This window comes from Oncorhynchus clarkii, chromosome 10, assembly GCF_045791955.1.
Source record: "Oncorhynchus clarkii lewisi isolate Uvic-CL-2024 chromosome 10, UVic_Ocla_1.0, whole genome shotgun sequence".
NCBI classification, from domain to species: Eukaryota; Metazoa; Chordata; class Actinopteri; order Salmoniformes; family Salmonidae; genus Oncorhynchus; species Oncorhynchus clarkii.
In genome coordinates this window covers 54,038,062-54,064,687 of record NC_092156.1, presented here as the reverse complement: position 1 = coordinate 54,064,687, position 26,626 = coordinate 54,038,062, and the positions used below count along the sequence as shown (strand labels likewise).

The 26,626-nt window shown below is 44.3% G+C and overlaps 1 protein-coding gene across 5 annotated transcripts in view; it reads right to left on the bottom strand.

Moving 5' to 3' along the window:
• The window catches only part of LOC139418788 (tripartite motif containing 2a), a 72,068-nt gene that overhangs the window by 20,544 nt on the left and 24,898 nt on the right, over nucleotides 1–26,626 (bottom strand). For 3 of the 5 annotated variants that reach the window (XM_071168493.1, XM_071168494.1, XM_071168491.1), the window contains exons 2-7: nucleotides 9,559–9,740; nucleotides 7,831–8,071; nucleotides 7,086–7,237; nucleotides 4,980–5,160; nucleotides 2,415–3,138; nucleotides 953–1,056 (exon numbers count right to left, since the gene is read on the bottom strand). In XM_071168493.1, coding sequence (XP_071024594.1) covers nucleotides 953–1,056; nucleotides 2,415–3,138; nucleotides 4,980–5,160; nucleotides 7,086–7,237; nucleotides 7,831–8,071; nucleotides 9,559–9,695 — 1,539 coding nt within the window. In that variant the 5' untranslated portion in view covers nucleotides 9,696–9,740. Of the gene's footprint in view, nucleotides 1–952; nucleotides 1,057–2,414; nucleotides 3,139–4,979; nucleotides 5,161–7,085; nucleotides 7,238–7,830; nucleotides 8,072–9,558; nucleotides 9,741–12,838; nucleotides 13,083–26,626 lie in introns of those variants that run through there. The other 2 variants (XM_071168492.1, XM_071168495.1) reach the window with 2 other exon arrangements.

Genomic DNA, 26,626 nt, shown 5'->3' with positions numbered 1-26,626 from the left:
CACCTTTTGGTTACTACATGATTCCATGTGTGTTATTTCATAGTTTTGATGTCTTCACTATTATTCTACAAAAATAATAAAAATAAAGAAAAACCCTTGAATGAGTAGGTGTCCAAACTTTTGACTGGTTTGAATGAGAGTCTAACTACAGTAGAAACTTGTTTTATCATGCCTAATCTTTATTACATAAAACAACAAATTATGTGCTCACTCAAAAATGAATGTGTGCTGTGTTAAATAAATCAATTAAAACCTATTTTTTTGTCAATTTCCATTATTCATCTGGTATTCAAGCCATGTAAATCCACAGATCAACAACGCAAATTTACAACAACAACAAAAAGAAATCACAAAACACAAGTGCTTGTATGTTCATTTGATGGAACATATTCTCAGCCCTTTTCAAATCAAATGCATTAAAGGGAGGACGGACAACTGATGGTTGGTCTCCATGGAGATGACAAAGTGCAGGTCTCACCAAGCTAATTATGTTCAATAGCGATGATGAGTCATCCCACAATTCCCTTGGATATCTCCCTCAGGCGAAGAGAAGAAGCATAAAGTGCTTGTTGATCCTACCTTGAACAACTGGTATCATCTGAATATAAGACATCCTACTGTAGAGTGTTAACACTTTTCACTAGTTCTCAAAGTGGTTATGTAAACGCAATCTATTATTGCAGTCCATTTTATGACTGCTAGTTCTCTCTTGAAGCCAAATGTTTTTACATTTGTGCGACGGGTAACCTTGCCTTGAGGCCTTGAGACCTCTGTTAGCTCTAACAGTAATGCCTGAGCATTAGCTCAACAGGCCTTGGTCAAAAATAGTGCACTAAGAAATAGGGTGCCATTTGGGATTCAGTCAAGGTCTGCGTGGCATAAATGACATGGGGTTTAATGAGTGATCTATGAAATAGAGCTAGAGATGACATTCTCCAGCCAGTTCCCTTACCTGAACACACTGGTTATTGCTGTCTGCTATCAACACCTTGCCTACTGAGGAGGCAGCCACACCCTGTAGATTGGTGAATTCCCCTTTGTTTCTTCCCTTTGTACCTGGAAGGCATGAAATAAACAAGTGTCAAATTCCCCCGTAATGCTTATTCATCCTATGAGTGTAGATTAAGAGTTTCCAAAGTGAAAACATTTTGACATATGATTTTTTTTTGATAAAGTGAACTGTATTATTCTTACATTGGTCAGTTCTCTGAGTAACTTTGTCCCATTTCCACACAAAAACTTTGACTAGTAATTCATAACCATATTAGTGTTGTCATGGTACTAGAATTTTGACTTTGATACCAATACCAGGTTTAGTATCACAATACTTGATACCATCACAATACTTGACACCAAAATGATACCACAGCAAAAAAAATGTATTTTCACCAAAGTCAATGGCACTTGATCCAGACAGAAAAAGTCAGCTACTGCTCTGTTCAATTGTTTGGCATCTTTGGACTTTTTCTTCTTCTTTTTTTTACATCAAAATGTTAAATCAATTATACAATCATAAAATCAATTGGACTTTGTTTTTACTAATCAAACTACATAACATCAACGGTAATAATGTATTTGAATGGTAAATCTCTATTGATAAACTGGGTAAATTTGGTCCCGTGTGGCTCAGTTGGTATGGCGCTTGCAACGCCAGGGTTGTGGGTTCGATGTCCCACGTAGGACCAGTATGAAAATGTATGCACTCACTACTACTGTAAGTCGCTCTGGATAAGAGCATCTGCTAAATTACTCAAATGTAAACATAGCCTAGGCCTGTTCACAATACAGGTGAATGCATACTCAACAGGAGACCAATTAAGTGAATGAATAAAGTTTTTGGTGACAATCAGCTTTCAAATCAGTACATTTTGCGTTACAGTCTCCATATTAAATCACAAATAAAGTACTACGGTAGTAAATTGATGTTTGCTTCCGCTGTAAACTAGCAGGGAAAGTTAGCCTACAAAGCTTGATGCTACCAAGACTCCTTGCATTGTAAAGTGATCTAGCCTGTATGGACATTGTTTTGCGAACAGTAATTAACAGTTTCAACATTTCGTTTGCGCATTATTCAAGTGTGTTAGCTCCCAACTCTGCACAGAAGTTAACATGATGCAGTCCAGACTCCAAGTGCAGGCTATCAATGAGTAAGTGGAGCAGGCACGGTGTGCGCCTCACAATATAAGCGATAGAGTTGATCCGTGAAACACATTTTTACAGAAATACTGAAAATAACCAGAATTCAAGTACCGAAGCGATTTTTATGTTCTAGTATCAAAAAAGTACAAATGTTTCGGTATACCCTATACCGTACAACACTATAACATATGTATTAGGTGAATGGTCCCTTTAAATGTGTTAGTTGAACCTTCCCTTTAAATCTGTTAAAACACCAATGATAAGGCAACCATTACCGATCCTGAAAATTAGGTCATCTTCGATGGGGTTCTCTTTCCTCTTCCCCGTGCTGTACATACTGGCTGGCCTCTTGATGGCCTTCTGCTTGACGTGGCTACTCCCCGGTGACTTCAACCTCTTCTTAGCGCTCTCTGTACTGGGCGACACATCGGCCGACTTTGTCGCTTTAATCTTAAAGGGACTCCCCTTAATATGCTGGTCGTACAGACGCAGCGACAGCGTCAAACTACCCTCTTTCGGCGCCGTGTACAGATACTCGTACGTCCCGTTCTTGTTGTCCAGTATCTCGCCGTCGCCCACGCTGCCGTCCGGCGTGGCAATCTCCGCCGTGATGTTAGCTTTCCCCATCTTACACAGCTCACCGTCCTTGTCCTTGGTCGTGATGGTGACAGAGGTGGGCAGGCCCGCTACGCACTGCCTCAGGCCCTCGCCCGTGGCCACTGTCTCGGACGCCACAGCATTTGTTGTAACTATAGTACCCAGATTGTGGATGGACTTCTTGAGGCCCTCCGTCTCCACCAGGAAGTCCAGCTGGTCGTTCTCCCCGGGCTGTAGGGGTAGCTCTCGGCTGGCCAACTCGCTGAGTCGCTCGCTCATCTGCTTCTTGACGAGCAGGACCTCGGCCTCGGTGCCGTGGCTCAGGGCCTGCTCAGTGAAATTGCAGCTGCTGTTGATGCCATCCTGGCCCTGGAATAACGTGTCCAGCTGGGCTTGGAGCACCTGGGAGAAACACAATGTAGAGAGGGGAAAAGAGCGAGGAGGCGGGATAGTAGAGAGGGTGAGGGCGTAGAAGGGTGTCAGGTGTGAATGGAGATGCACATGTGGTCATGCAGACACCTGTCAGTGTGAGGGGCTGACAACACACACACACACATACATATATATATATATATATACAATCTGTCAATGTAAATAGACAAACATTGTCCAACGTCTGATCAACAAACACATTCACCTAACAAATGTGTGCACACAGACACATGCAAATATACACTGCAAGCAGGGAACTAGAAAAATGCACACACAACAAATGAAAACACACATCTGCTTTTAGACAGCTGTCCACATGCCACATGAATATCAGTTAATTTGCTGTACTGAGAATAAAGCTACATTTTCCATTTCCAAGAATAAACATAGAATTGCAGACTAAGCTAAGTGGACTTTTGACACATCCACTGGTATAGGCATATGGAAGAGGGTCGACTAACTATCAAAGTTATCACTTGTTAACATAACACCACAGCACAAAAATGCTACAGGGCTGGGTTGAAACACTGAGCATCGCACACGCACGCACACACACAGTCTCACTGTCTCTCACCTGCATCTGGCTATCACACTCATCCTCTTCTACCACACGAGAAGCCATTGAGCTCTCAAAGTCCCCAGCCAAAACTACTTTCTCCACCACTATCTATATCAAACCTTGCTTCATACTGTATAAGACTCACACTCTGCAAGAATAACACAAAGATATTCTAGATAGAGAAAGAGGACGTACCAAGGGCAGGGAGATACAGTGCACACTCACTTAGCTCAGTGCACTGTGGAAACCTACACCACTGTACCTACCCACTTTATCAACCCTTCTCTGCTTTCAAGACTCACCCTCTCTTTAAACATGAACAGCTCAGCTAGCTTGCTAGCTAGAAAGATACCGCACTTTCAAAGCCTAAATTACCAACTAGATAAACACAATGACAACCCCAAAGCCTAGATATAGAAAAATAGATAGTGTCCACAGTCCACACCCTATAGGAAAAGGCAGAAAGATTAAAGTCCTCCCTTCCTTTGTGCAACACTCTGTCTGCTCTAGCCAGCAGGTCCTACTGGTGAATCATTCCCATGTGATGGTGCTCTGCTCCCTAAGGGGAGGGCGTTGGGCACTAGGCCAGCCTGGTTGATTGGTTCTCTGGGCTGGGTGGGGCATCAGCTTCTCTGCCCTGGCAGTCAGTCTCTCCTCCCTTCCAGCCCTCCCCAAACCATGTTTTATTTAATCATTTCTCAGAGAACAGCCTGATCCACAGCTGAGCCACTGGCATGCAAAGTAGAAGCAGTGTAAACAGAGCCTCTGCTGCTGTGTGGGATAGTAGAATGAACAGAGGACTTTATTTATATTGCTATGTTATTTATCCTTTATTAATACAGGTTTCATTTAATATTTTAGGATAGAGATCTGTTTCTAGGAAGGCACGTTGGAATCAGAAAACGTTTCAGATGTTGTAAAATTACCATCTACTGCTTTCAATAAATACTAGATTTTCAGATTGGGAAGCATCTACTTTCACTATTTTTCTTGTTTACATTCAGAGTATAATGCTGTTCATTCTTGGTTTAAAAACTATGCCCATGTTTAGAAATCTATTTCCTTTATCTCCTAATCATTAAACTACTTACCTTCATTGACCACCTGCCTCTAATTTCGTATCATATTGACTGTGTGCACTAAACAAATTGCCAAAACAAATCAGAAACCTACAAGAAAAGGTTCTAATTAATGTCCCACTCAAACCCCCCCCCCCCCCCCCACCCCATTTATCAAATGTTGGGGGCCTCACCTTCTGCTTGAGGCCGTAGTTGACCTCAAGCTCCATGAGCAGGACACTCTTGCGGACGTTCAGGGTCTTCTGCAACTCATCGAACGTGGTGTGGATGTCCCCCTCGATGGAGCTCTTCTGATTGGTCAGCTGCTGCAGGATCTCCGACAGCACCTGCAGGGCCGAGTCGATTTCAGGCAGCCTGAAGAAAGGGAGGGAGTCAGAGGGTGGGTGCGATCAGTCATACGTCAAAATTAGCTGACTGTGATGGAGCGCATTGTCCCTCAAACTATTGGGCCATCGGGGATAATGCTTAGGTTGCCTCTGATACATATACAGTGCCTTTGGAAAGAATTCAGACACTTGACTTTTTCCACATTGTAAGGTTACAGCTTTATTCTAAAATTGTCCCTCATCAATCTAGACACAATACCCCCTAATGACAGAGCAAAACTTGTTTATTTAGAAATGTTTTGTAATTAATAATAAATAAAAAATATCACATTTACATAAGCATTCAGCCCCTTTACTCAGTACTTAGTTGAAGCACCTTTGGCAGCAATTACAGCCTTGAGTTTCCTGGTATGACACTACAAGCTTGGCACACCACTATTTGGTGAGTTTCTCCCATTCTTCTCTCCAGATCTTCTCAAGCTCTATCAGTTTGGATGGGGAGCGTCACTGTACATTAATTTCCAGGTCTCTCCAGAGATGTTCGATCGGGTTCAAGTCCGGTCTCTGGCTGGACCACTCAAGAACATGTAGAGACTTGTCCCGAAGCCACTCCGCGTTGTCTTGGCTTTGTGCTTAGGGTCGTTGTCCTGTCTTCACCCCAGTCTGAGGTTCTGAGCACTCAGGAGCAGGTTTTCATCAAGGATCTCTGTGTACTTTGCTCTGTTCCTCGATCTTAACTAGTTTCCCAATTACTGCTGCTGAAAAACATCCCAACAGCATGATGCTGCCACCACCATGCTTCACTGTAGGGATGGTGCCAGGTTTCCTCCAGATGTGACGCTTGGCATTCAGGCCAAATAGTTAAATCTTGGTTCCAGAGAATCTTGTTTCTCATGGTCTGAGAGTCTTTAGGTGCCTTTTGGCCAAATCCAAGCGGAAATTCATGTGCCTTTTACTGAGGAGTGGCTTCCGTCTGGCCACTCTACCATAAAAGCCTGATTGGTGGAGTGCTGTAGAGATGGTTGTCCTTCTGGAAGTGTCATCCATCTCCACAGAGGAACTCTGGAGCTCTGTCAGAGTGACCATCAGGTTCTTGGTCACCTCCCTGACCAAGTCCCTTCTCCCTCGATAACTCAGTTTGGCCTCGCGGCCAGCTTTAGGAAGTGTCTTGGTGGTTCCAAAATTCTTCCATTTAACAATGATGGAGGTCACTGTGTTCTTGGGGACCTTCAATGCAGCAGAAATGTTTTGGTACCCTTCTCCAGATCTGTGCCTCGACACAATCCTGTCTTGACGCTCTACGGACAATTCCTTCGACCTCGTAGCTTGCTTTTGCTCTGACATGCACTGTCAACTGTGGTACCTTTGCCACAGGTGGACTCCAGTCAAGTTCCAGTAAAATCTCAAGGATGATCAATGGAAACAGGATGCATCTGAGCTCAATTTCAAGTCTCATAGCAAAGGGTCTGAATACTTGTAAAAATAAGGTATCTGTGTTTGATTTTTAATACATTTGCAAAAATTTCCCCAAAACAGTTTTTGCTTTGTCATTATGTGTAGATTGCTGAGGAATTTGTTATATTTTATCCATTTTAGAATAAGGTTGTAATGTAGCAAAATGAGGAAAAAGTTAAGGGGTCTGAATACTATACGAAGGCAAAGCCTAAGGTCCAAAATGGGTAGATGAAGGACTTTGAGTCTAATAGGAAAACTCAATACACTAGTGCAAATTGGGGAAGAACATATGATGAATTCTGTGTACAAATACAACCATATTAACCCACTTTCCCCAGGGGTGTGTGTTGGGCCATTACCTTTTTTTGACTGTGTCCAGTGCAACTGGATGTCATAATTATAATGAAATTGTTATTTTCTGGTTGTAATTTGTTTAAATGGATGTAAATATGTCGTATAATGTCTTGGTGTCCCCCAGGGGTATGTATTGGCCCCTACCGGTTTTTGACGGCGTCAAGCTGTTCCTGCAGTGAGGCCTTGTGCTGCTCGACCACATCTTTGAGGGGTACAGTGGGGTGCTCGGCATGCTCACCGCTCGTACAGTCCTGGCACATGGCTGTCTCACACGGTGGACAGTAGAACTCCATCACCTAGGCAAGAGCAAAGCAAGAGTTTAAAGGTCAAGGTACGGTATGAGAATCCATTTTCTCCTTACCTTTTCCTTCCATCTGACATGATTACAAATGCATACTGTGGAGGTGTGCAAAAGCACTCCCCAAATATTCCCAGAATATATGAGGGCACAAAATACTGTAGATATTTACTAACCCTATTATTTATTTCCTCTTAACTATATTCAAAAAAACACCACACAAGTAATCTAAAATCCTTTCTTCCCCAAAACATCACACCGTGTTGTAAACCTCTGTATCAAGCATTGAAGCAAGTCACTATTCTAACTTAGGGGTTCAGTGCCAGTGTGGTAGTGCCCCCATGCCAGTAGCCCATAAAAATAAACCTGTTGCTATGGTGACGAGAGAGAGAGAGAGAGAGAGAGAGAGAGAGAGAGAGAGAGATGAATGTCACGGAATTTCCTGGTGGGATTCCTTGACCATCACTGTAATTTCAAGGTGACCTATCGGTAGAATAATTTACTAGGATGATACCGTTAGATGGACATTGATGGATGGAAATTATTATCTGTGTGTGTGTGAGAGAGATTCTGTCTGTTGTTATATCCTACATTTCCTACGTGGTTGGGACAGGAGAGCGGTTGTCCCGTGGCCACAGAGCTGATGGTCTCCAACACGGCGTTCTCCTGGCTGCAGCTGTCGCTGGGGGGCCGCTGCAGCACATCCATCAGGTTGGTGATGAAGAAGTTGCTCTGCAGCGCCGCCACGCCTTTCTCCGGCAGGATGGACGTCTGGCGGCACACGGGGCACGACAGCGTCAGGCTGTGGGCCGGGATGTAGTTCTGCAGGCACCTGGAGAGGAGAGAGGCGGGTAGAAGGGCGGAGTTAAATGTCAGATGTGGAGATACTTACTAGTGTTTCTAGACTATTTCTATACCACCACAGCCCTAATACCTGTCATGGAAGAAAACACAGGCTACACGCCTGCGTCCCAAATGGCCAGGTCAAAAGTAGTTGCCTAAATAGGGAAGAGGTTGATATTTGGGATGCAACAACAGACATATGTATCATACATCTATGTTATTATGAGTCTCGTCTAGTATATTCTGCTTGAATCAGGAAACAACATTTTTTTTACAGGATCAAATCCTAAAATGTTGTAGTAGCAGTCTACAGGGTTATTTCCACCATACACCAACAACACTGACTTATAAGACCAGTGAGTGACTCTAGAACACACTGTATGAAGGGGTGGGATTCACAGTCACACACTGCCTAGCCCTAGATAGCGTCCTGCAATACATTTAGGTACCTGATTTATGGGAGAAGAACAAAAGCCCAGAAAAAGGTCCCACAAAATATATATGTAAAAAACAACTTTAAAATGGCCTATTGAATTGCTAGTTTGATTTCATTCTATCTAGTCATATACAATTTTCACAGAGACGCTGATTCACTGTTTAATCACTGATTTATTAAGTTGTCCGATGGTCATCAAAGTCAACACAGAATTAAAATGTAAGAAGAACCTAACATGTCAATCAAGTTAAAGTTTTCTGCCCCTCAAAAACGAATAGAATTTTTATATCCAGCACACACACACACACACACACACACACACAGAAGTTGCCTGCACCATACTGACTCCAAAATGAACAGAGGGACTAGAGAGGGACAGAGTGGGGAAAAAGAGGAAGGGAGAGAAGACAGACAGAAGAAGGGTAGTTGAGAGACAGAAGACAGAGAGAAGTCTCTAGTCCCTCACTGTCTACAATCAGAGACAAAGACAGAAGGAGAAAGAGACAACAATAGGGAGAGAAAACAAGCAAAAGATAGAGAACGAGCAAAAGAGAGCGTGAGCATCTTGGTACAACAGCATCATCAAATCTAATTGAGTAATGTCACGCTCTAGATGCTATACAGAACAATGATACAGGCAGAGACAGGCACTGAGCTCTCCCTTCTCTCAGGGACAAAGGCAGCTAGTCTAGGAGGGTGACATGGACAGACCAAATGTAATCACAGAAAAGACAGCCATTTTGTGAAGCTACAGTATTTAGTTTCTATATTCAGCTAAGTTCCATATCCATGACAAAAGGAGAGACACTTTATACATATTTGGTTAGGTCATCTTTAATCCAAGGATGTGTGATGAGCAAGCATCACTTTCTATCACCCTTAATTGGCAGAATATTCACACGTTTGCTAACCGATAAATCACACTCTCAAAGATAATCAGGCTCACGCACTCTCCCAAACTGGACATATAGAACAAAAATGAGACAGGCAGCACGCACGCACACACGCACACACGCACACACACACACACACACACACACCTCTCACAGAAGGTATGGAGGCAGGGCAGCACTTTGGGGTTGTCGTAGCGGTCCAGGCATATGCTGCAGATCAGGAACTGCTTGTCGATCTGTCGCACCACAGGGCTGGGGATGCTACTGGAGCCTTCACTGGCCATCCTAATACTCTGTCATAAAGTTCCCTTTTCCTCTCACCCTGGACCCTAGAGAGAGACAGAGAGAGGAGGGTTAGAGGGGTTCACACACATACGCACGGATGCCCATGTTAAAACTTCAACACAGAGGGTTTTGGAGGTATGCACACACACATACAGAAGTGTCCAAAATGTTCGCATATGCACACACACACACACACACACGCACACGCACACGCACACACACACAAAGGTAAAAGGAGGAGACACACGTCAGCTGCTTGCTTTGTCCCATCGTGCCCCTCACCGAGACAGGAAATGCCAAACACACAAACACACAAATAGCAAAACATCTCCACATATCAGTATGTATATGAACAGCAGAGGGTCCAAGTATTAATGTAGGATCTTAAATAATATTTCCCACAATATGGCCTATGGCCTATAAAGCTCAGGACATAACCATTTTTTAAATATTTATTTATTTTTTTATTCTTATTTTCAATGACAGCCTAGGAACAGTGGGTTAACTGCCTGTTCACGACAGATTTGTACCTTGTCAGCTCGGGGATTTGAACTTGCAACCTTCCGGTTACTAGTCCAACGCTCTAACCACTAGGCTACCCTGCCTCCCCATCACACACAATGGCATTATAATATTGTACTGCTTAGTAGTAGTCATCAACAAGTCTATGAAATAAAATCACCCTCAAAGAACATGGAATAAGACCTAAGAAGTTAACTGCTCACTCAATGACTTACATAAAACAAAAGCATACAGATTGACAACTACGACCATCCAAAAGAAATGAGCCTTTTAGCATTTTGGCTAAATCACAATAATTTCAAATGAGACACAGACGCTGTGGCTTTGGTTGCTTGGGGAACAGATCTGAACCCCAGGAACTGGTCCCAGACCCGTTTGCCATGCCAAAAGCTATGCCAAAAGCACCAACAGATTTGGGATCAGGCAAACATGACCCATGGCTGGTAGGGGGGAAAAAAGACAGGTAAGGAGGTCAATCTCAGGCAATGGCACCAGCTGAATAGCAACAGTAGAGCCAACAACTGGGGACCAAGCAATTCTGGCTACGGATACTAGCCACAGAAGAGTAGAACGTCCCCGAAAAATAAGGAGAGAAAGAAAAAAAAGATCCACTGTGGTTTCGGGGCCTTGGCCCTTGTCAGTACCCCTCAAATGCCATCTGGCATCCCTACCCAGGATCAATAACTCAATTTGGGGCTTGGATGATCTCAAAATATATTTTTTTGCTATGGCTTCAGTGCTATGCTAGGTGGATGTTTCCAGAAAAAGCACTGAGTTATGAATATTTGATAACAAAGTGAAAGCAAAGCAGCGCATGTACAGTAGAAGCTTAGCGATGCCACTGAGGACAGAGTTGAGTGCTGATTGTACTGAGTACTGTACTGTGCTCTACTCACTGTACAGTGCTATCCAATCTTGTGAAACATGTCTATGATTAGGTTAGAATTTGGTCCAGTCCGGTCCATCAACATCAAGGCCAGGGTGGTCTCAGTGTGAGCAAAGCATGTGTGTCAACTAGCTAGCTGTCTCAGGTTGTATTTAGGACAGGCAAAGAAACAGGACGCCTCTGCCTCTTGTAGAAAAAGGCCCTGAGGGAGACTCTCCCTCCCTTGCTGATATCTTGTACAGTATGTGCCAGAAAATAGCTTTACAGGAAAAAAGAAAACCGTTGTCATGGCTACCGGGATGGAGAAGAGGTCAGCCCCTTCACTTGGTTTAACCCTTTCCATATAGTTTGTTTAAATCTTAAATGCTGACTACTCAACAGTACACAGCAGAAGTCCTTCATAGTGTCTGTCGCTACCTTACCTAAGGTACAATATTTACATAACTTTGGTTGTGCGGCCCTTGAATGCTTAGTGGGTTTTAGCCAAGCGGTGGATTGAGATTTTTTTTTAAAGCTAGATTTATCTGGAAAGCTTTGGTATTACGTCATTACACAGTCCTTTTCACTTCCTTGGTCAACTATGGGTTAACTCTCCACACGTGGGGGCTCGGGACCTTAAAGAGGATGACAATATGGTTTATGGTGTATTGAGATAACCCCAAAGATTTATGACACCATAACACTCAAACAAAGAAAGAGATTCGCACACTCGTAATCAAATGCTTCCAACAATTGAATGGGGTAAACCTAATAACCAATGTTTCGGCAACGCAGCGCCTCCTTCAGGGTTACATAATGAATGCTTGAACCAGGTTATGTAGAAATATTTTTGGGGTGTGCGTCAGCTTTTTTAAGCATAACACTCAATATCTCAAGGGAATCTAAAAAAAACACAGTATTGTTGATCAAATTTTTTACATTGAAAAATCAACCGGTACATGCAAACACAAACCCAGCACAACGAAAGCCTTGTCAATCAAATAGATGATTTGATGAACCACAATTCGGCTCCTTCCCCGATTTATCAATTCCATTAAACATCGCTGCATATCTAGGTGGATTTGCAGTGCATGAAAGATGATTATGAAACTGTTCCACAAATCCTGCTTTCAGACACAGACACAACACAGACACAACAAGACTCAGACGCAACACAACAGACACAACGAAGACAACACCAAACACAGACAGAACACATACAAAACTCCTGTCATCTCACAAAGGGAGGTCTCGCCGTTACATAATCTTTATGTAAGGCAACATGAAATGCAACTAAAGAAATCCTGCTTGATTAATCCATCAATATGCTTCTAGCAGAGTGTCATAGGCAACAGATGACTGATGACAGATGACTGATGACAGATGACAAAAGGTAGATTTCTGTTAAAGATGTCAAATTATCTTGACCAATCAGAGAATCAGAGTGCAACTTACATGAGAAAACATAGATAGATATCTGTAGAAATCAGCATTAACAATGACCCTATTTGAAAATTCCCAATACTAATCACTCAAATCAATACACAAAACCATAAATCCATTACTCCAGCATATACAGTGCATCGCCCGAAAGTGATGACATTGCTAAGACACTATATGAATCACTCTAAAATCCCTATCCCAAACACTCAGTCACAGCAATCAACAGGCGTCACCACTAAGCCGATATAGTAAGTGACACTGTCACCCACCCAGAGCTACCCGTGCCAACACAAGACCGTGCCATCTACCCACCGCGTTCTGTAGGAGCCCTAACATCGCCGAGTTATCCTTGGCTTAAAACACAGCGCATGCTTGTGCCCTCTAAAGACACTCCTGTCCAGGGAGCAGAGAAATTATGAGCTGCTTAAAGAGCTGCTAAGCTTGAAAAGAGATGACGACACATATCAAGAGCAGAGAGTTAGAGTGAGAGAGGAGGATTAATTGTGAGAGCCAACAGTGTAGACCTATGTCTGGACTCGTAGCCAATCAATCTCTTACATCCCTCCCTCCCTCCCTCCCTCCCTCCCTCCCTCCCTCCCTCCCTGTCACTTTTCCTTTTTCCCATCACCCTCTTTCTGTCTCCCTCTCTCTCCCCTCTGTTTTCCACTCACCCTATATATCCCTCCCTCTCCCCATCCCTCCCTTCCTCCCACCCTCCCGCTCTCTCAAGTTAATGCTGGCTCACTGCAGAAGAGCTGGCAAAGGATCCTGGGAAAGGGACGCAGTAGCGTCAGTAAGCAGCAGGGAGTGGATTGGCTGGCATCTTGAAGAGTGACCAATGAGACAGGGAAAAGCCGGCGTGGGTCAGCTCAGCAACCAATGAGGCAGAAGCTAACAGGATCAAAGGGAGCAGCAGTGTGCATGTATACCCATATTGCTGACTCACTGCACAGGCTGAGAGAGAGAGACAGGGAGATGGAGATAAAGGTAGGGAAAAAGAAAGGTGGGAGCAGGGATGAATGAACATTGATTAGGGCATGGGGAAGCCAGGGAGATATTAAAGAAGAGAAAAAGATATAGAAGAATAGAGGGAGACTACTGAGAGTGAACAAGACTAGAGCAGTGTTCCCCACATGCATGCACACACACACACACTCACACACACACACACACACAACTACAGGCACACACAAATAAATAAAAACTCACCACAAACAGTGACTCATAGACACAGCCGGACATACACACACACACGCAAATGTCAACTCTAAACAGCGACAGCGGGGAATTGAGGTAACAGCAACTCAGTAGGTAGTACTAGCATTAGAAATGACAAGACAATTCATCTGATCACAAACTAACTAAGATATGGCAAAGCCGCTGGCTTCTGTCTAGATAACATAGCCTATAACATTTGACAGTTTAGAATGACAAAATATTCTGAGGGCATCCAGAAACATGACAGTATGCAAATGTGACAAAAATAATGTAGTCTTCATTCCCGAATTCAAGCCTTCTGCGTAGACTTGGGGCTGCATCCCAAATGGCATCCTATTCTCTATTATTATATTATAGTTCTCTATTATAGTCCCCAAGGTCCCCAAGGTCCCAAAGGAGTGCACTATATAGAGAATAGGATGCCATTGGGGACACAAACTGGGTCGTGACACCACCCTCTCTGCTCTTGCGTAATGAAACGGCAGGTTTCATCTCACTCCCACTGTCGCCTCATTGAGCAGGTCCCTAAGTACTGTGATTAAAATGGGAAGTGGAATTCCACTAGTCTGACATGATGGAACAAACAGACTGGTACTCAGGCTAGAATTTCCCTCTCATCTGTAGTTCAGATAGCAGGAAACCGGTAGGGAGATAAAACGGAGACACAGGAGGAAGGGTGTAGATCGGGATTGAAGCCTGGTCTCCAGTGAGGAGGCATGTACTAGCCAGGAGTGTTATCCACTTGACCACAGCTCTGGAAAGCACTGCATGATTACCAGGATGCTTGGGAGGCTAGTAGACATCTAGAGAAATTAGAATCAGGTCATGTGGGCCTATGTGTGGATGGATGGACAGAGAGACTTGAAAGGCTTTTATAGAAGTGAATTGCGTGAACTGCACCAATAAGGGCACAATTGCACAAGCATATATCCAATTCATTGCATGCAAAATTTTAAGTCGAGATGCAGCACAACAAGAAAGTCTCTTTTCCAAGGAGTGCAGACAGAAGAGAAGTGTTTTGTCCAATACCATTATGCTGCTACACATTCTTATACCTTAATGCCTCCAAAAAACAGAGCATACGCAAAGCCAAAACAGGGTTGAAAAGAAAACAATCCACTTAGCAAGACTGTATTCAACGAAAGGATTCTCCTCTTTTATTGGGTCTGAATCAGAACTCACTCGACCAAACTTGACCCATAGCCACAGGCTCATAGTGTAGCATGCTGATGGCGAGTGTTCCAATCCAGTGCTTTACACACAAAAGCTCAGTCCCAAATGGTAACCTACTCCCTATATAGTGCAGTCCACTACTTTTGACCAGGGCCCATAGGGGTGTCATTTAGGATGCACACATTATCTGGCTTTCAAAGGAGTTCTTGCTGCTAATACTATACAACTCAGAATGAAGAGTCATCAACACATTAGTAACCGCGCCAAAATGCGCATGTGGAATGCCAAGAACGTGCACTGCAAAATAATGATGTTTTTCTGCAAGGATGTTTAGGATAGCTTGATATTGGCAATTCCATGGTAACGGAATTGCGTTGAGTCTCATATTTTTTCTACTTAAAATGTAAAACCAAACAAAAACATTGATTTCAAAGTTTAACAAACCATACAACTCTATGCACAAGGGTGACTTTTAACAATTTACACTGAACATTTTACAAAAACACATTTACTGGAAGAAATGTACAGAGGCAACGTTTGGTAAGAGAATTTTGGTAAAATGTCCTTGAGTCCATGTCAAAAATATCTAAATGTTTTAAATACGTTTAAATATCTGCTCCGAATTAAGATTCTGCGATGTCGGCAGAAAGAATGGTATGTCAGCAATAACATGACACATTGACTTTGAAAAAAATCTCTTTTGGTTATTGAACTACATTAAAAGTGGATTTACACCCTGTAATGGAAATTCGGTAACAGAATTTGATCAAGGGTGTCAAGGGTGTCTCCGAAGTCGGTCCCTCTCCTTGTTCGGGCGACGTTCGCCGGTCAACGTCACCGGTCTTCTAGCCATCGCCGATCCACATTTCATTTTCCATTTGTCTGGTCTTCCCACACACCTGGTGAACTTTCCCAGCAATGACATGTTGTGTATTTAACCTTGTGCACCTTATGTCTGGGGTGTTGTCCCATTATGATCATTGTGTTTTGTTCACAGTGATTTTTATCATTAAACTGCACCGTTGGAACACAGTCTTTGCTCTCCTGCGCCTGACGTCTCTACCGCCAGGACTCACGCCTTACAAAATACAGGACCAAACCTATGGAGTCAGCAGGAGCAGGTACACCGGGTATACGGGTGAAGGAGCGCGTCCGGGAGCACGCAGCAATGGTCCACCATCTTGGCCCCGCCATGGACCGCGTTGTCCAGACAATGGACCACTGGGAGAGACAGGGAGTTCTCCCAGCGCCTCCACCAGCACAACAGGGGTCTCCACTACGCGCCTCTCCTTCTCCTGGTCTCAGTGGGATTCGTCTCTCCCTTCCCCAGGAATATGATGGGATGGCTGCGAACTGCCAGGGGTTCCTATTACAACTGGACCTATACCTGGCAACCGTCCACCCAGCTCCTTCGGGCCGTGAGAGGGTGTCCGCCCTCATCTCGTGCCTCACCAGGAAAGCCCTGGAGTGGGCCAATGCAGTGTGGAGAGAGGGAGATGCGGCGTTGGACCAGTTTGAGGAGTTCACCCGCCGACCACTCGCCCAAGGGTAGAGCGGCAGGTGAGCGCCTCTACCATCTGAGGCAGGGGGACGAGGAGCGCCCAGGAGTTTGCCCTGGAGTTTCGGCACCTGGCGTCCGGCGCGGGATGGAACGACAGGGCCCTGATCGACCAGTATTGTTGAAGTCTGCGTGAGGACGTCCGTCGGGAGTTGGCCTGCAGAGACACCACCTTCAAGTTCGACAAGCTGGTGGACCTGTCCATCTGGCTGGATAACCTGCTGGCTACCCGCGGACATTCAGATCAGGGTCTGTTGGTTCCATCCCCTCGCACCCCCTCTCCAATACCCATGGAGCTGGGAGGGGCGGTGTGCAGGGAGACCGGAGGGGGTTCCACCATTGTGCACCATCTGTGGCCGCAGAGGTCACACTGCCTGTCAGTGCCGAGGCAGCAGGCAGGGCACTCTGGTGCCACCCCAGGTGAGCCGGTACCATTCTGACCCAGAGCCCTCTGTTGCACATATGTTTGTGTATGTCACTTTCCCTGAGTTTTCCCTGCATTCCCAGCATAAGGCGCTCGTCGATTCAGGTGAGGCTGGGAATTTTATAGATAAATTGTTTGCCCATAGTTTAGGGATCCCCATTGTTCCCGTGGCTGTACCCTTCCCCGTTCACGCCTTAGATAGTCGACCATTAGGGTCAGGGTTGACCAGGGAGGCCACCGCTCCTCTTGGGCAAGGTGACGCAGGGGGGGTCACAAGGAGAGAATTAGTCTCTTCCTTATTGACTCTCCTGCGTTTCCCGTGGTGCTAGGCCTACCCTGGTTAGTATGTCATGACCCCACTGTTTCTTGGCCACAGAGGGCTCTCACGGGCTGGTCGCGAGAGTGCTCGGGGAGGTGTTTAGGGGTTTCCGTTGGTGCTACTACGATGGAAAGTCCAGACCAGGTCTCCACCGTGCACATTCCCCCTGAATATGCCGATTTGGCTCTCACCTTCTCTAAAAAGAAGGCGACTCAATTACCACCCCATCGACAGGGTGATTGTGCGATAGATCTCCTGGTAGACGCTGCAATTCCCAGGAGTCACGTGTATCCCCTGTCACAGGCGTAGATGGAGGCTATGGAATCCCTGCGTCAGGGGAACATTCGGTCATCCACTTCACCCGCCTCCTTGAGTTTCTTATTTGTGAAAAAGAAAGAAGGAGGTCTGCGCCCGTGTATTGACAATCGGGGTATGAATCAGATCACTGAGGTATAGTTACCCGCTACCGCTCATAGCCACAGTGATTGAGTCAATGCACGGGGCGCGCTTCATCGCCAAACTAGATCTCAGGTGCGCTTACAACCTGGTGCGTATCCGGGAAGGAGACGAGTGCAAGACGGCTTTCAATACCACCTTAGGGCACTATGAGTACCTTGTCATGCCGTACGGGTTGATGAACAGTCTTCCAGGCCTTAGTAGACAATATTTCCAGGGACCTGCACAGGCAGGGTGTAGTGGTGTATATTGATGACATTCTGATATACTCCGCTACACGCGCCGAGCATGTGTCCCTGGTGCGCAGGGTGCTTGGTCGCCTGTTGGAGCATGACTGTACGTCAAGGCTGAGAAGTGCCTGTTCTTTCAGCAGTCCGTCTCTTTCCTAGGGTACCGCATTTCCACCTCAGGGGTGGAGATGGAGAGTGACCGCATTTCAGCCGTGTGTAATTGGCCGACTCCCACCATGGTAAAGGAGGTGCAGCGATTCTTAGGGTTTGCCAACTACTACCGGTGGTTTATCCGGGGTTTTGATCAGGTAGCGGCTCCCATTACCTCACTGCTGAAGGGGGGCCCGGTGCGTTTACAGTGGTCGGCTGAGGCGGACAGGGCTTTTGGTCACCTAAGGGCTCTGTTTACCTCGGCTCCCGTGCTGGCCCATCCGGAACCCTCTTTGGCGTTTATAGTGGATGTGGACGCGTCCGAGGCTGGGATAGGAGCTGTACTCTCTCAGCGCTCGGGTACGCCACCGAAGCTCCGCCTCTGTGCCTTCTTCTCGAAGAAGCTCAGCGGAGCGAAACTATGATGTGGGGGACTGGGAGCTGTTGGCTGTCGTCAAGGCTTTGAAGGCATGGAGACATTGGCTTGAGGGGGCTAAACACCCTTTTCACATCTGGACTGACCACCGCAATCTGGAGTACATCCAGGCAGCGAGGAGATTGAACCTCGCCAGGCAAGGTGGGCCATGTTTTTCACCCGTTTTGTGTTTACCCTTTCCTACAGACCAGGCTCCCAGAGCGTGAAGGCAGACGCATTGTCCCGGCTGTATGACACAGAGGAGCGGCCCATGGATCCCACTCCCATACTCCCCGCCTCCTGCCTGGTGGCACCGGTAGTATGGGAGCTGGACGCGGACATTGAGCAGGCGTTAAATGCAGACCCCGCTCCCGTCCAGTGTCCCACTGGGCGTCTGTACGTCCCGTCTGCTGTTCGTGACCGGTTGATCTATTGGGCCCACATGTCACCCTCTGGTCATCCTGGGATCGGTTGGACAGTGCGCTGTTTGAGCGGGAGGTACTGCTGGCCTACCTTGGCTAAGGATGTGAGGGTTTATGTTTCCTCCTACTCGGTGTGCGCCCAGTGTAAGGCTCCTAGACACCTGCCCAGAGGGAAGCTACACTCCTTACCCGTTCCACAACAGCCTTGGTCGCACCTGTCTGTGGATTTTCTAACCGATCTCAACCTCTCACAGGGTAACACCGATATCCTGGTCGTTGTGGATCGGTTCTCGAAGTCCTGTCGTCTCCTCCCTCTGCCCGGTTTCCCTACGGCCCTACAGACTGCGGAGGCCTTGTTTACGCACGTCTTCCGGCACTACGGGGTGCCTGAGAATATCATGTCTGATCGAGGTCCCCAATTCACGTCTAGGGTCTGGAAGGCGTTCATGGAACGTCTGGGGGACTGGATCAGCCTTACTTCAGGGTTTCACCCCGAGAGTAATGGGCAGGTGGAGAGAGAGTAAACAGGATGTGGGCAGGTTTCTGCATTCCTATTGCCAGGGGGGAGCGGCCGGGGAAGTGGGTGGCGTTTGTGCCCTGGGCCGAGATGGCACAGAACTCGCTTCGCCACTCCTCCAGGTTTACCTTTACTTGTTACTTCTGTGAACTTTCATTATCCTCCCTCCTCATGAGGGAAAGAAAATATCTTAAAGATATGTGGGTTTTTGGTGACAGAATTGAGGCACAAAGCAATGTTTCTTAAATGTACAGAAGGCTGTACCCAAAACAAAATATTAAAAAAGTGTTAATATTAGTTGTCAAGGGTTTTTTTTTACCTCAAAATTGTGTTTTGATGTATTTCTAATACCTTTTAAGACTTTTTCTGGTAGAGATTTTCTAAGACTCCCTTTCCATCTGTTTGACCAGAAGTCAAAAGCCTTTGCTTATTCCTAAAAAAATATATTATAAAAAAATGGTTGAAATATGCCTTAATTTTTCGAAAATATAGACACCCAACAGCAAGATTTAACTTGGGGTCTTTTGTTTAGACATGTAACATTAACATCAGCTAGCTAAACAATGAACTATAAACCCAATCCATAGAGTACTAGCAATACAAACTGATTGTCATAGCTAGCTAAAGTTAACCAAATAGGTTCAATGTTAGCTAGCAAGCCAACTATCAAACTTCAGCTAGCTAGCTAACAGCAAGCTTTAACCTCCAATGAAAACAACTTTCTGACAAAATTAGAAACGTATAATATCTGAAACTGTAGCCATGTACATATACATGGATGAAAGCTTCATGGCAGACTGCAAACCCTTTCATAAAATAAGATGTCCTGTGTCATTTCTGTTTAGTTTGCACAGCTTGCTTGGCTCGTTGTGTCAAGTCACTCTGGTTCACACTGACAGTGTGCAATGCCATAAGAATCATCAGATCTTTCTCCCTCTCTGTCACGGATGCCATGGTTGCCCTCAGTTTGAAGATGCAATCCGGAAACAAGTGTTTTATACAACAGCCTTATGTGTTCTCTTTTCGACTCCTTATGCATTTGCAATCAAACGGAAGAATTCTATTAATCTCCTTATCATATTATGCTTCTACTAGACATTCCACTGATTTCAAAACTCGGTCAACTTCTTCCGTGACAACACTGCTGATTGCTTTTTCTTCCCCATCACTGTCATCAGAAGACTCTACACTGTCTTCTTCAATGAAAATGTTTTTTACCTAAATCAGGGATTTCCTCATCGTCTGATTCATTTTCATAGTCAGAGAGAGTCAGCATGGCACGATCGTTCTCCAGAAAGTAATCCATCACAACTTTTCCCCACTGACCTTTGAGAGCCTGATAAATTCAGGGCAGCAATGTTATTGAGAGCAGTAGCAACATATTTGCAGTTCTCCATTGCTAATGTTATATCTTTTGAAAAAAACTGCAGTAGAAAGGATTATCTACGCATAACGAGCATCTCATTTTATAGACAAGATGCTACATTGCAGACCAATCTGAAACTCATCTCTCGGCATGTCCAGCCCACTCATCATCTCAGCCATTCACGGCTAGCGGGAAGGTTTCTACGTTTTTCTTTGGCTAAACCTTTGGCTTGTAATTTAAAAACTGTATTCGTATTTACAGATGGCATAAAAGCTTGTTATTAAGGCACATGAAAGCTCACATATCGAGAAGGCATTTCTGCCAAAAAACGCATTTTGATCAAAACAAATGTTTTACGTTCAAACGGCTCTCCTGTGAAGTCGTGACTTGCGACATACCTAGTTTCCTGATACCGGTCACAATTTGACATGCTCCTATGAACTTCACGTTGGTACAATTTGACATGCCACGTTTTACACGGAAATGACCATATCTAGTTTGAGCCTTGTTTGAGTTCCAAAGAAGATCAAAAGAAGAACAGTAATTCATTTTAAAATGGTGGATACACCCCAAGGTTCCCTCTCAAAATGGCACGCTATTCTGTATATAGTGCACTACTTTTGACCAGTGCCCATAAAGTGCCTTTTGGGATGCAAAACAAAACAATGACCAAACCAACAAAACTGATGAAACTACAGTTAAACAAATATATTATTGGTGCAATTTAATCACAGGAGGCAAAGCATAACAAGCGTCAACAGCTATATCGTTTATAATAATTACCATAACTAGTGGGAAATTAATTGTAGTGTGTAATTTCAGGCCACTGATTCAGAATTTCATACTACACGAATCAAATCATAATGACTCTTACCGAGGGGGGAAAGAACACAAAGCAGATGAGAAGATTTCAATAATAACTTATTAGCAGCATGAAACTAAATCTAATCAAGAGAATATGGCCAGTTAGTATATCAGCAAACAACATTTTAGCCAATAGCAGAAGGGCTTATGGATATATGTTTTCATTGTTAGTGCAATCAAATTGTGTCATTGGTCTGTGTGCATCTGCTAGGAGATAGGGCTGCTACGGAATAAACTAGTTCTGTGAAACCACAACAGAGTGAGGAGAACCAGAGACTACAGAGAGATCACAGACTAGATACTAGTCTCTTACTGAGATTTTTTTTAAAAACAGATCAGAGGGGTTGTGGAGGAGGAGGTGAGGACGCTGGAAAGGGGATGTAGGAGGATTGGCTTGGATATAACAGGAACATGGACGGTAATTCCCAATCATTACGTTTGTGTACATGTGCATCCATGCTTGTGCACCCACACCACCCAGTCAGTCCATTTCATCATTCCAGCTGTGAGCTCTGTCTGTGTGTGTGTGTGTGTGTGTGTGTGTATATGTGTGCGTGCGTGCGTGCATCTTTAAAATGTGTCCACCCTCTCCTCTTCCAGACGCCAGATTGAGGATTACTTCAACCCATTCAGAGGGAGGTCTGCATGACGTTTGGCATCTGTAGACTCCCCCATCCCTTCACCCCACCCCCCTGGACACAAAGACACTGGGCTGGAAAGAACACTCGCTAAAAAAAAAGAAAACTGGTGTTTTTGCCTTTTAGAGCAAGGTTATGTGATACAGTAGGCTTATGCCAACTCTCAACCTCTCAAAATTAACACACCCAGTTCAGTTACATTACTAATACTGCAAATATAGGCCAAAACCCTGTTCGAATAGTTTATAAAGTCTACATTTTTTCCTTGCTTCAAATAATATCAGATCTGACATGATTGGAAAAATGTGAAAGCCGCTTACTAGAAACTCCAGTTTCAATCTATCCAATCTTGTTTGACCTATTTTTTTTACAGTCTATGTGTTTGACCCACAATACATAAAAGGGAAGAGAAGAAGAAGTATTGGACCACAGCCCAAACTCCAATATCAAATTCATCAATAATATATACCACTCACCAGTCTCAATGGAAAGCAGTGTCGGTGTGCAGCCCTGTCTCGCCTCTCTAAGTTTTGGCCAATAATGTCAATACTCCACTCAGCTCTGCTACCCTTTCCATCCCACAGCTCTTTCCAGAGCACTGACCTCAGCTGTTTCCCCCTATGCTCCCTATCTCTCTCCATCTCTCTATGGGAACAACACAAACTGCCTTGTCACGCCATCACAACGGTGACGCCGGCCAAATTTTCTAAACGTAAACCAGAGCGTGAGAGGGACACAAACACACAGTCACACACACACACACACGTGACCAAAAGGGACACAACAGGTTAGAGCAGGGGGCCCAACGCTCCATAATGAAATCACTAGTAGCATTAGCAGCATGCTAACACATCAGCTAACTGTCTGAGACTGTAGACAGACACAGGGCTTGTTTTCAGTGAGTGGAGGGATTCATTTCAGAACTGTAGAGAGTGTGTGTTAGGAGAGTTCCAAAGGGGAATCCTAACAGGTTTTTAATTACTTAGGATTATTAGCAGTGCCAAATTCTGAACACACATACAAACACGCATGCACAGAACACGCACATACACTTCACCTGGCTGGGATACATATTATCAATGGCTAGACTGGCCACACAAACAAGGAACATAAATGCTGTGCACTTTGTTACCGAGCAACGACCGGAGTAAAAGGGCTTTGAAATCACCATAATAACAAAGGACATTGTGGACTTAATGACTGACATTAAAGTCCTCCCATCATACGGTGTGCATCCCAAATGACACCCTATTCCCTATATAGTGCAATACTTTTAACCAGGGCACATAGGGTCAAAAGTAGTGCAACGATAGGAAATAGGGTGCCATTTGGGACGCAGATATAGTGTGGGATGAAATAACAGCAATTTCTGTGAGTATTCATTTGATTTAAGATGAGTCTTCATTAACTGGGGAATACAAGTCTTGTTCAAATGGAAGGCAACAAAGGTAAATTATAGCATTCGTCTAAAATTAAATGGACGATGAAAATGACAACAGTCCATGAAGACTACATCAATCCTGAAACATCGGCACGGTTGTAGATCTGGGGCGGCAGGGTAGCCTAGTGGTTAGAGCATTGGACTAGTAACCGGAAGGTTGCGAGTTCAAACCCCCGAGCTGACAAGGTACAAATCTGTCGTTCTGCCCCTGAACAGGCAGTTAACCCACTGTTCCCAGGCCGTCAGTGAAAATAAGAATTTGTTCTTAACTGACTTGCCTGGCTAAATAAAGGTAAAAAAAAAAAAAATAATACAACTAGCACAAAGCACTTATCATTCAGATGAATTGGACAGTATACACAACTAGAAATTACCTACCATTAATTAACAGGAGATCATTTATCAGAGCAATTAGAGCATACAAATCTAACCAACATTGCAGGTATTTTTAAATTTAATTATTCTAGCCAGTTAACATTTAGGTAGTTTGTGAGGCAGACATCAAAGATACAATCTGATTGAGGCATCTACCACTATTATCAGTGACTATAGAATCCATAGTGCTGAATACCATACAGTTGAAGTCGGAAGTTTACATACACCTTAGCCAAATACATTTAGTTTTTCACAATTCCTGAAATGTAATCCTCATAAAATATCCCTGTGTCAGTTAGGATCATCACTTTATTTTAAGAATGTGAGATGTCAGAATAATAGTAGAGAGAATTATTTATTTCAGCTTTTATTTCTTTCATCACATTCCCTGTGGGTCAGAAATGTACATATACTCAATAGGTATTTGGTAGCATTGCCTTTAAATGGTTTATCTTGGGCCAATCGTTTCAGGTAGCCTTCGACAAGCTTACCACAAAAAGTTGGGTGAATTTTGGCCCATCCCTCCTGACAGAGCTGGTGTAACTGAGTCAGGTTTGTAGGCCTCCTTGCTCGCACACGCTTTTTCGGTTCTGCCCACACATTTTCTATAGGACTGAGATCAGGGCTTTGTGATGGCCACTCCAATACCTTGACTTTGTTGTCCTTAAGCCATTTTGCCACAACTTTGGAAGTATGCTTGGGTCATTGTCCACCTGGAAGACCAATTGCGACCAAGCTTTAACTTCCTGACTGATGTCTTGAGATGTTGCTTCAATATATCCACAGAATTTTCCTCCCTCATGATGCCATCTATTTTATGAAGTGCATCAGTCCCTCCTGCAGCAAAGCACCCACACCCCCACATGATGCTGCCACCCCAGTGCTTCACGATTGGGATGGTGTTCTTCAGCTTGCAATCCTCACCCATTTTCCTCCCAACATATGATGGTCATTATGGATTGATTTTTTTTTCATCAGACCAGAGGACATTTCTCCAAAAGGTACGATCTGTGTCCCCATCTGCAGTTGCAAACCGTAGTCTGGCTTTTTTTTTATGGCGGTTTTGGAGTAGTGGCTTCTTCCTTGCTGAACGGCCTTTCAGGTTATGTCGATGTAGGACTCGTTGTACTGTGGATATAGATACTTTTGTACCTGTTTCCCCCAGCATTTTCACAAGGTCCTTTGCTGTTGTTCTGGGATTGATTTGCATTTTTCACACCAAAGTACATTCATCTCCAGGAGACAGAACGCGTCTTCTTCCTGAGCGGTATGACGGCTGCGTGGTCCCATGGTGTTTAAATTTGCGTACTATTGTTTGTACAGATGAACATGGTACCTTCAGGCTTTTGGAAATTTCTCCCAAGGATGAACCAGACGTGTGGAGGTCTCTTTTGAGTTCCCCATGATGTCAAGCAAAGAGGCACTGAGTTTGAAGGTAGGCCTTGAAATACATCCACAGGTACACCTCCAATTGACTTAAATGATGTCAATTAGCCTATCAGAAGCCACGACATCGTTTTTTGGAATTTTCCAAGCTGTTTAAAGGCACAGTCAAGTTAGTGTATGTAAACTTCTGACCCACTGGAATTGTGATACAGTGAATTATAAGTGAAATAATCTGTCTGTAAACAATTGTTTGAAAAATTACTTGTGTCATGCACAAAGTAGATGTCCTAACCGACTTGCCAAACTATAGTTTGTTAACAAGAAACTTGTGGAGGGGTTGAAAAACGAGTTTTAATGACTCCAACCTACGTGTATGTTAACTTCAGTCTTCAACTGTACGTAATTAATCCATAAAAGGGGCAATCTGCAGTTGCTACATCAAATTTCTTATTTTTTATGTAATGATATGTACCCATTGATTCTTGAAGAATACAACTTAATATATACAGTGCCTTCGGAAAGTATTCAGACCCCTTGACTTTTTCCACATTTTGTTACGTTACAGCCTTACATGCTGACCAGACAGGACACGTCGTGTGTGCGAGCGTTGTAAAACAAATTTAGAAATCCATGTTATTCAATTATTGCACCCACACTGCTCAAGCGTGCCAATGAGTGTCTGCGATGCCAAGGGCAAAAATGAAGTCATTCCTATTTCTGACAAAGATCGCGCTGCAAGTCCTGCCTCTCCCATCTCCTCATTGGTTTATAGAAGCAGGTACCCACGTGCCATCTCCTCATTGGTTATACCCATGTGGGGGATTGAAAGATGAACTGTTTTGCTGGTTGTCGTGGTAATACTATGAAAGTTTAGATGCCAATCACCATATAAGTTCAAAGATGAAAAAGCCTGGGAGGAGAGATGACTAGAAACAATTCGGTTGACCGTTTTATGTGTGGATTAATTGTTGGAGTAGAAGACCTTGTGCATTTCAGGTAAAATTACAACTCAATGTGTATATCCCAGGACAAATTAGCTAGCAACAGCAAGCTAGCTAAATAGGACAAATTAGCAAGTGTTAGCTAAATTGCCAGAAATGTTTAATGCTTTTCGACCTGTCCCCAAATTAATGTCATTGGTTCAGAGT